The following is a 9,901-nucleotide window of genomic DNA, read 5'->3' as shown; positions in this document are numbered from 1 at the left end:
ACATGTTCACAGGGTTTAATATGTGAATAGAATGGGGAATAATAAGTTGATCATATTCTTTATCGGCTGTAAAGAAGACTGACCTTTGACCTGATGGTTTGTGGCCTTGAACTTGACACACTTCACGGACCCCATATATGGGCATCAAAGGTCAGCGTCAGTCAATGAAGGAGTCATTCATTAACTTGTGTAAGATATGGATCCTGTTTCCATGAACTCATAGTGAAACACAGAGATCACCAGTGTTATGTTACTCTCTTACACAAGCTGACCCAAATAAAAACAGGAAGCAGTTAACGTGTGAGCGGAAACGTCAACTAGCAACCTGATATCTACACTCTGACTAGATCCTCAGCACACTGGATGGATGTGTTCCTAACGAAAGCTGCCTTACAATAAACACACTAAATACTGTGTTCAAGGAAAAGTACTCTCCTTACAGTCATCTATAACTGTGTTACAAACCGTCATCTATAACTGTGTTATAGTCATCTATAACTGTGTTATAAACAGTCATCTATAACTGTTATAAACAGTCATCTATAACTGTGTTATAAACCGTCATCTATAACTGTGTTATAGTCATCTATAACTGTGTTATAAACAGTAACCTATAACTGTGTTATAAACAGTCATCTATAACTGTGTTATAGTCATCTATAACTGTGTTATAAACAGTAACCTATAACTGTGTTATAAAGAGTCATCTATAACTGTGTTATAAACAGTCATCTATAACTGTGTTATAAACAGTCATGTATAACTGTGTTATAAACAGTAACCTATAAATGTCATAGTTAATTGGTACTACTGCCGTGTGTGTGTGTGTGTGTGTGTGTGTGTGTGTGTGTGTGTGTGTGTGTGTGTGTGTGTGCGTGTGTGCGTGTGTGTGCGCGCGCACTCCCGTACGTACGTGTTAAGAGTGCGTCTCTTAACAAACACTCCAGATCTCCGCCTCTTACCGGCTCCGGTCGGACTGCAGAGCTCATGTGCACACAGAGAGGAGGGGGGAGAGGAGGGGGGAGAGAGGGAGGAGTGACGCAGAGAGAGAGAGAGAGGGAGGGGAATAAAATACAGCGCGCAGAGAACCAGAGAGAGAGAGGAGCTCCGCAGCTGTCTCTCCACCAACATGCCCGGCGGCCCCGTATACCTGCTGACCGGAGGCTGCGGCTTCCTCGGCAGACATCTGCTGGACGTCCTGCTGGAGAAGGAGGACGGCCTGGAGGAGATCCGGGTCTTTGACAAGCAGGTGGACTCCACCTTCACCGGATACAGCACAGGTGAGCTGATGTTTATCTATGTGTATATGTGTTTATATGTGTTTATATGTGTTTATATGTGTTTATATGTGTTTTTTATGTGTTTATATGTGTTTATATGTGTTTATATATGTTTATATGTGTGTATCTATCTATCTATCTATCTATCTATCTATCTATCTATCTATCTATCTATCTATCTATCTATCTATCTATCTATCTATCTATCTATCTATCTTAATTTAATGTCAGGGCTTATAACTGTTTTTTTGTCTCTGAAATGTCAGAAAATACACTTAGAGATTCAAACGACCACAAATATGTCTCTTTGAATCTGTGGCTCTTGCCTTTTACTTAAGAGGGGTGGGGTCCCTCAACATGTCTGTTCCCTGTCAAGGTCTCAAGGTGTCAAGGTGTCAAGGTCTCAAGGTCTCAAGGTCTCAAGGTGTCAAGGTCTCAAGGTGTCAAGGTGTCAAGGTCTCAAGGTGCCCTGGCCATTGCTGGATCAGGGAGTGTTGGGTTCTCCGTGATTGATAGATCTCAGCCCTATGGGCCTCTCACGTGACTAGTCGTCTTTGTCCCTGGGAAATATACACACCTATCAGGTTTCTCCAAATCCAGGCAGTGTTGTTCTCTCCTGGTGAGACGGGTCCCAGTCAACAACATTCTGCTTTCCCCGTCATGCTGTGGAGAATGAACTCAGCCACCAACCCGGCGTCCCGTGTCACAGAGGAGCAGCTTTGTTCAGCCCTCAGTCATTACTGTCACAAAGGACTGAGGCAGCCTGTTGTTAGAGCGGCCCAGACAGATAAGCTGAGGCAGCAGGAGGCCCCGTGTTGGGACACCCACCGGAGGAAACCTCGCTTTGATATTTGAGCTGATTTCATTAGTGAGAGGGTCTGTAATTAAAAGCCCTTTAAATCATCACAGATGGGAATAAAAACCCATGAAGGAGTGAATCACAACAGGATATCTGACTTTGTGTTCAAAAGTCAAGAGCTCGTTATCGCTCAGCGTTTCAAGGACAGGAGCAGATATACCTTCATAAATGATTAGCAGAGGAGACGAACGGCATCAGGAACGCCACAAAGACAACGTGCAGCGTATAATAATATTCATGATGATGGGACATTTATTTAGGAAGCAGGGAAGAACCTCACCCCTTTAATAACAACACCAGCTGACCCAAATAACAGGATCGGGTATCAGGCACCAAGGGCCAACTGGCCAGTCCATATATGTAACACAGCATATGTTATATATATATATATATATATATAACATATCTCTCACATCCATATGCTTTATATGTAACACAGCATATTATATATATATATAACATATCTCACATTCATATGCTATATATGTAACACAGCATATGTTATATAACATATCTCACATTAATCTGCTATAACTTACACTGTTGCCCCCCGCGACCCTGAATACAGGATAAGCGGTAGACAATGGATGGATGGATTACATTGTTGCCCATAAAGTTTTAATATTGAGTTTTCAGACACAGTCCTCTACTAGACCAGTGAAAGGAGTCCACATCACTGCCTCATGGGTGAAAGGACTGCTTCACCTGAGACTCTTGAGGAATCCGGTGATCCGGTGATCCGGTGATCCGGTGACTGGATACCTGGAATTTCTTCTCTGACATAATTTAGAGCATTCACTGTAACTTTCCGTAAACCAACACCAGTTCTGACGAAACGTCTTCCTGTTTGTCCCTCAGAGAGGACGAAGGTGGTGGTCATCCAGGGCGACATCACGGACTACGGCAGCGTGCTGGAGGCGTGCCGCGGCGTCCACGTGGTCATCCACGCCGCCAGCCTGGTGGACGTTTGGCACAAAGTCCCAGAGGCCCTCATCATGTCCGTCAACGTGACAGGTGAGGCTTCCAGGGCGCGGCGGTCTGATGGCGGGGGGGGGGGGCGGGGTGTTTCACAGAGGAAATCCTGCTTTCGGTGCTTTTCAAGGACCAGACTTCCCGGGTTTGAAACATTTTGGCCATTAAAGGTTTGAGAGATCGCTTCCTGACACACAGTTTTCATGTCACATGATCTCATATGCTATATGGCCTTCCATTGGTCATCCTGCTCAACCCTCTTAGGTTCACATGAGTTTATGAAAATACATGTTGATCCATGAGAAACTTTTAGTACAAACAGCAACATTGAATGTGAGTTTCCTCATAGAATCACATGCCTTTTGGTAAGGAGGTAAGAATAGTGCTATGACTGCAGGGCTGTGGGTTGAGCCTTGAGTGTTTGTCACCAACATGTGGCTGCCAGACAAATAAACACGTCAAACCAAAGTAGTCAACGTCTGAAAATGTCCTGGAATGGTTGAATTAAACAGTTTGAAACGGTCCTGTTTGTGCAGCAGAGTTGTGTTTGATCGTGACGTAAGAAACTTTTAACAAAGGCAGGCAAACACAGCCCCAACTCCAAATAGACTTTATTCATAAGAAGTGTAATATAAACTAAGAATCATTAGAAGAATGAATATTAAATAAAAGAGTGACAGAGTCTTTTGGTTGTGGTTATATGGATGGCTATTATTATTATTATTATTATTATTATTATTATGGCGTTTGATACACATTTTCCAATTTCACTCGTCTGTGATCTTTTATATGTGAAGAGCTTTTCCGTGATTGCAGAATGGTAATTCCCCCTCAGTGAACCCATCCATCATCCTCGGGTTTATCGTGCTCCACCTAGTGAGGTCAGATGTCCATCTCAGTGATGTCACACGAGGCGTTTCCTCTATGGAGCCTCTTTCATCCGTCGGCCCAACGAGAACTCATTCACATGAACAGAGGAAGGACAATAAAAAGTCTATTCTTTCTGTATTACTGTATCAACGTTTCTCCGGCTGTGTAAAGCCGAGGAGGGAGAGGTCTGAATCATTCTGCATTCCTTCGGCTGGAAAATATGACAAGAATTTGATATAATATCCTCCGTGTTGAAGTTGACTCCCTTTCTTCAGCCTCGGAGGCCTGAACTCACTCTGCTTTCAGTAAATTACTAATGTGGCGAAGGTCCTGACGTGTCCCACAATTAAACCTGGCGATGCTGCTTTCTGTTTTATGGTCCTAGACTGTTCAACACCCTCCACTCTGAGCAAACTCCCTCAGAATAGACTGAGATCTAACTGTTTCAAGGCTACTTGAAATCTGAAAGAAAAGTCTGAATATCTAAAACGGGATCTTAAAAGCATGCAACAATAACAGGGCTCATGTGCTTGGTGTTCCAGTGGGCACATTTCTCTCCACCAGCTGTTTACCGTTACACAACAGAGGCCGGGTGTTAGATACATGCCGACTCTCATTCCATTGACCCACATGTGGCTCCATGTGTGCCCGGTTGTTATTCTTAGACCCCCATGCTCATCCTGTTAAGTTTCTAAGAACTGCAGAAATCCAGAAATCAGATGAAATCCATGACGGTCCATCCGAACAATGACGGGGTTTTCTTCTCTTCCTCAGGAACGGAGAACGTGATCAACGCCTGCGTGGAGTGCGGCATCCAGAGCCTGGTCTACACCAGCAGCATGGAGGTGGTGGGCCCCAACACCCTGGGGGACGCCTTCATCAGGTGAGGCTCCAGGAAAAGTCCATGTCCAGGTTTTTTCCTCCGAGCACACATGGCTGCACTTTACAATCTTGATTGGAGAAAAGCTTTGAACCCTTGAAGTCACGTATCTGTGGTCACGTCATGGAAAGCATGAAGGCGTATTCAGAGTAGATAGGATCAGGAGACAGCTTCCAGCACTGAATGGTTTTAATCCCAGACTCTCGATCACACATCCCTGAACATCTGGAACGTCAGACACATGTTGTGTGATGCTGCTGCACTTCCACAGTGAGCATGTCTGCAGCTTTAACTCCAAACACTCTTCAGTCCAGAAACAGAGAGGGCCTGCTGTTTCCAGGGATGTCTGAGTCATTCTTCTTTCTAAATAATCGTGGAATGTTTCAGTGCCAGGACGAACGGAAACTCAGCTGATCATATCAGAAAAAAGCTCTTTATTTGGGATTACATCTTAGTGGATCTCTGGTTTCAGAGTTTCACTCACCACTTTGTAAAACACAGGATCCTGGTTGTGTGAGTCAGAGCTGCAGTATTACTCCAGTCAGTGTTCAGGTCTCTGTTTGTTGAGACCTAAGGGACGTGGTGTGACATATTTACAGGTGTAAACCAGCCGTTTGTGTTCCCGTCATGTTAACACACGACCAGAGTGAATATGAAGTTTACTGGGTTTTTGCTCCTCTCTGTCTCTCTCCAAATTCTATTTGTTGGAAAAAAGCCACAGCAAAATAATATATATATATATTTATACAGTATATACTTTTCTTGTCCATGAATCTTGGTATATTTATATGACTCGCCCCCTGATGGCCAGCAGAGGGAATGCAGGGAAGGCACTTCATGAGTCAACGGTTGAAGTTGCTACACAAGAAAAACAGGACTCCACATAAACAGCAGGTCCTTTACTCCACTTCTTGGATTGTCGTTGACTGCAGTTTTCCAAGGTTTTTATTATGAATAGAATAACTCTAGTCCGTTGAGGTGTTACAGCCGTCCTTTCCCACATATCTTTATCAGTTTGTGGACGTTTGAGTAAACCTAATCTGTGACACTTAACAAACATTTATTCTACATTTATTGTTGAAAAGGCAAAGCTATCAATACAAGCCAACGACTGTCTGGATTCAAACACATGCAGGTAGCCTCAGTGGAAGATGGTTAGCATTATGCTAATACATACTAACTACATAAGTAGGAGGAAGTGAGGAGGGATGATCCTTTAGGAGGGTTAGGGTTAACTTCCTTCGTCCTTGAGTATCGGTCAGAACATTCTTACAGATGGTGTGTGTGTGTGGGGGGGGGGGGGGGGGGGCTCCAGCTGTACCGCAGAACAATATTTTCATTCTCTGTTTCACCAGCCGGAGTCAGAGTGAACCAGTGAACCTTGGTCCGCTCTGCGTCAGTTTCCTCTCCGTCCGTTAAACACATTCCTCTCATACGTTTGCTAAAGTCAACCAAACACTACCTGCATACTTTCTCCCCGACCCTCCTGACTGTGGGACTCTTCCTCTCCTTCAGGGGCAACGAAGACACACCGTACAGAGTGAAGCACGCCATGGCCTATCCCATGAGCAAGGCCAAGGCAGAGAGAATCGTGCTGGAAGCCAACGGCACCAAGGTATGTTTGACAATGCTGTTTTCAAGTGAGGCGTATTTATTTAAAGCATATTTACCAGGACTCTACAAAACAAAACCATTTTTACTATTTTTACTATTTGTCAATACACAAAACATGTTTATTGAATATAACTGGTACTATAATGCTGTTTTATTACTGTATCACTTAGTTCATCCCTCACTCTGGATAATGTTTCATGTTTGGAAGTTCACCCTCAGCTCTTATAACGAGTCTTTAGTAAAGTTCAGACACTCAGACCGTTGAAGGACACAATCATTAAACCCATTAAACCCATTAAAACCACCGTTTTTGGTGATTACAGCTTAAAAATACATCCTTTTATATCAGGCCTTCAATCTAGAGCCCTGGACTGAAGATTGTAGGGTTGAGTATATTCACCAGATCGAGTGGTTTCCACACAGACATTGTTGTCCTCTAAGGGGGTCAACAGTTTGGAAACTCAGATCATTATGAGGCAACTTCTTTTCCAGCTCTGCCACAAAACGCCGTCTCCTCCCCTCGTGGATTTACTGGGGGGGTCTGCTCTGTGTTGGTCTTTTTATTTCTCAACACAAGTCCTGGTTTTGTCTGGGGTCCAGGTGAAGGGCGGAGAGTGTTTGTACACGTGTTCTCTGAGGCCCACGGGGATCTACGGCGAAGGTCACCAGGTCATCAAGGACTTCTACACGGAGGCGGTGAAACGGGGAGGCCTGATCGTCAAGGGGATCCCGAAGGACACCGAACATGGACGAGTCTATGCAGGTAAAGAATCACAGCTTTGAAGAGTTAACCATGTGGAGTCCTAACAAACCTGCATCTCTTGTTGGTTGTTTGGGGGACTCTTCGTGGTTTTCGGTCTCTTTTTGGTAGTTTTGCATCTGTGTGACTCTTTGTGAGCTCCTACAGGAAATGTAACTGAACCCTGTTCACTAATTATTTCACGGTGGTAACGTATGAATGGTATCAGCGTATAAATCACATCTCCTTCCAGCTGTGGTTATCTTATGAAGCGCTGATGACATTTTCTTGTTCTCACGAGTCACAGTCAACGATGATGCCGATGAGTCGGTTACTAACTATAGCGAAACGCTCTCTTACATTAGACACTTATGTGTAATCAGCTGACGTGGGGATGATGTCAGTGCAGTGTGGTCACCGCCGTCAAGGAATATTTACTCAAGCGTTCTGCTTGTGTGCAGTTATGTCTTAAGTGGAGATGACTGTTTTGTGTCCACCTTTGTTTCCTGGCATGTATGGAAGAGCATGAGGGCCAAACAAAAGGCAACGAGGAGTTTTTTCAAATTTGGCATTTCAAGAAATAAAGTCAAAGTCGAGAATAAAGTTGACATTTTCGATGTAAAAAACCCTTCTTTCCTCGTACCTGGCATGAACAGGAAAGTTTGACCTTATTCCAGATATTCTGACTTTATTCTCGACATTGATTCTTGAAACGCAGAATGATTTTTCACTTCTGGTCAGCCTTTTCTCCTCTGTTTGGCCTCCTTCTCTAATGTTACACAACGACTCGCTTGTTGTTGAACGTTGCCTTACATTGTGTTGTTTTCTGCTAAAATGATAATAACCAGGTTGTTCATTCATCAGTAATATGACTGCCTTCCATCTGAGTTGAAATTAAGTTATACTTCAGTTCTGTGTGTGCTTTGAGCCATACATTCATATATACATGTTATTGTTAGGAACCAGTGTTGAGAACGAGCCACCTGACTACTCTTTCTTCCTGCACTTGAACGTTATGTAACCTGGCATTCACCCTCTGTGTTTGTGTTGCTAGGCAACGTGGCCTGGATGCACGCGCTGGCAGCGCGAGCCCTGAGAGAGCGGCCGCAGGCGCTCGCCGGCGAAGCCTTCTTCTGCTACGACGACTCGCCCTACAAGAGCTACGATGACTTCAACATGCAGTTCCTGTCCACCTTTAACTTCCGGGTGCTGCAGCTGTCCCCCGTGGTGATCTGGTTCCTCGCCGTGTTCAACGACCTGCTCCGCTGGATGCTGAGCCCCGTCTACAGCTACACGCCCATGCTGAACCGCTACACCCTGGCCGTGGCGTGCACCTCCTTCACCGTGGGCACGGACAAAGCGCAGCGCCACTTCCAGTACCGGCCGCTGTACGACTGGGACCAGTGCCGCGCCCGCACGCAGAAGTGGGTCGACACCTTCTCTCTGGGTAAAGCCAAAGAGTCGTGATGCGACCTGAACCGGCACCGAAGCTGCTCCGGGACCTGCAGGACTCCAGACTGGCAGTGGATCAGAGAACGCTGCTTTAGGAGGCAATAAAACCATCTGATTACAGTCAAAATAAGTCTAGCTGTTAGTTCTAAAGAAAACACAATGAAGGCATCTGTTCAGATGAAGCACACATTCACATAGCGTTATTAATGATTGTTATAACAATCCACTGTTTAGTAAAACCACCAAGAGGCTGCTTGTATTCACATATTCTATATGTCTAACACTTTGTAATTATGTTAATTATGACAAATGTAAACACAATTTACATGCAATTACTGAACTTTGTATCGACTAACAGGCCTGTATTTCAGTAATATATTATTGATTGCAATGTTTTATGTTGCATAATTTACACAAATGTTTTTTTTATAATAATAATAATAATACATGGTTGGTGAAATGTGATGTAATAATCATGTTTAGTTCAAACTTTATAAAGATGTTTTAATATATTCTACCTGTTGTAGTTGTTCACTTTATTCCCATTGGAGGGAGAAGCGGTATTTTCCTGTTTTTCTTTCCGTGACTGATCTCATATTTGATTCTGATGTGCAGGACGTCATGTGATGTTTGCAGAGCCTGGAGAGCATGATGGTTTCTATCAGTGTTACATTTCCACATGCAGTTTTCCATGGAGACTATAAACGTTGTGTGTGCAGAGGGCTTTCTCTATATGCTTGTGGAAACCTGTCATGACGACCAGCTGGATAATATTTAGTTGCATGAGTAAGACGAATTATATGGGAGTTCCCTCGTAGAGTAAATCTGGGTGTCCCTCATTCTTGTGGTTTAACCATGGCAATCCTCACAACAACTGCACGCCTTCAACTGAAGAGAAAGCAAAGGAATGACTCACAACATCCACCTCGGATGGTTCCCCCAAACAAAGGAGCTGGATTTGAAGCCGTGGCTCTTTTCTCGTATTTGCATAAAACATAATGTTGGTGGAATTTGGTCGTATTCATAAATACTACATAATAATACATTTGGTTTGGTGGATCACCACAAAAAAAAATCAGGTTTAACTAAGTTACTTACAAGTACTTGCAAGTAAAGGAAATGGCGCCATCTAGTGGTGCCACGAAAACGTACAAGTGTAGTGAAACATTGAAGTTATTCACATTTATTATTGAATTGTATTTATTTACCCTCCCAGCATTGGTTTTACCTGGGGG

At 43.9% G+C, this 9,901-nt stretch overlaps 1 protein-coding gene across 1 annotated transcript; it reads left to right on the top strand.

Annotated features, from left to right (window-relative positions):
• The first annotated feature begins 1,074 nt into the window (after positions 1-1,074).
• hsd3b7 (hydroxy-delta-5-steroid dehydrogenase, 3 beta- and steroid delta-isomerase) lies at positions 1,075-9,183 on the top strand. Its single transcript, XM_084036297.1, has 6 exons — positions 1,075-1,280; positions 2,998-3,153; positions 4,756-4,864; positions 6,377-6,476; positions 7,076-7,238; positions 8,269-9,183. Exons 1-6 carry the CDS (start codon positions 1,130-1,132, stop codon positions 8,679-8,681), a joined length of 1,092 nt encoding a protein of 363 aa, XP_083892423.1. The 5' UTR covers positions 1,075-1,129; the 3' UTR covers positions 8,682-9,183.
• Positions 9,184-9,901: the final 718 nt, after the last annotated feature.

Source organism: Eutrigla gurnardus, assembly GCF_963514095.1.
Source record: "Eutrigla gurnardus genome assembly, chromosome: 20".
NCBI lineage: Eukaryota > Metazoa > Chordata > Actinopteri > Perciformes > Triglidae > Eutrigla > Eutrigla gurnardus.
This window is presented reverse-complemented; position numbering and strand designations above follow the sequence as displayed.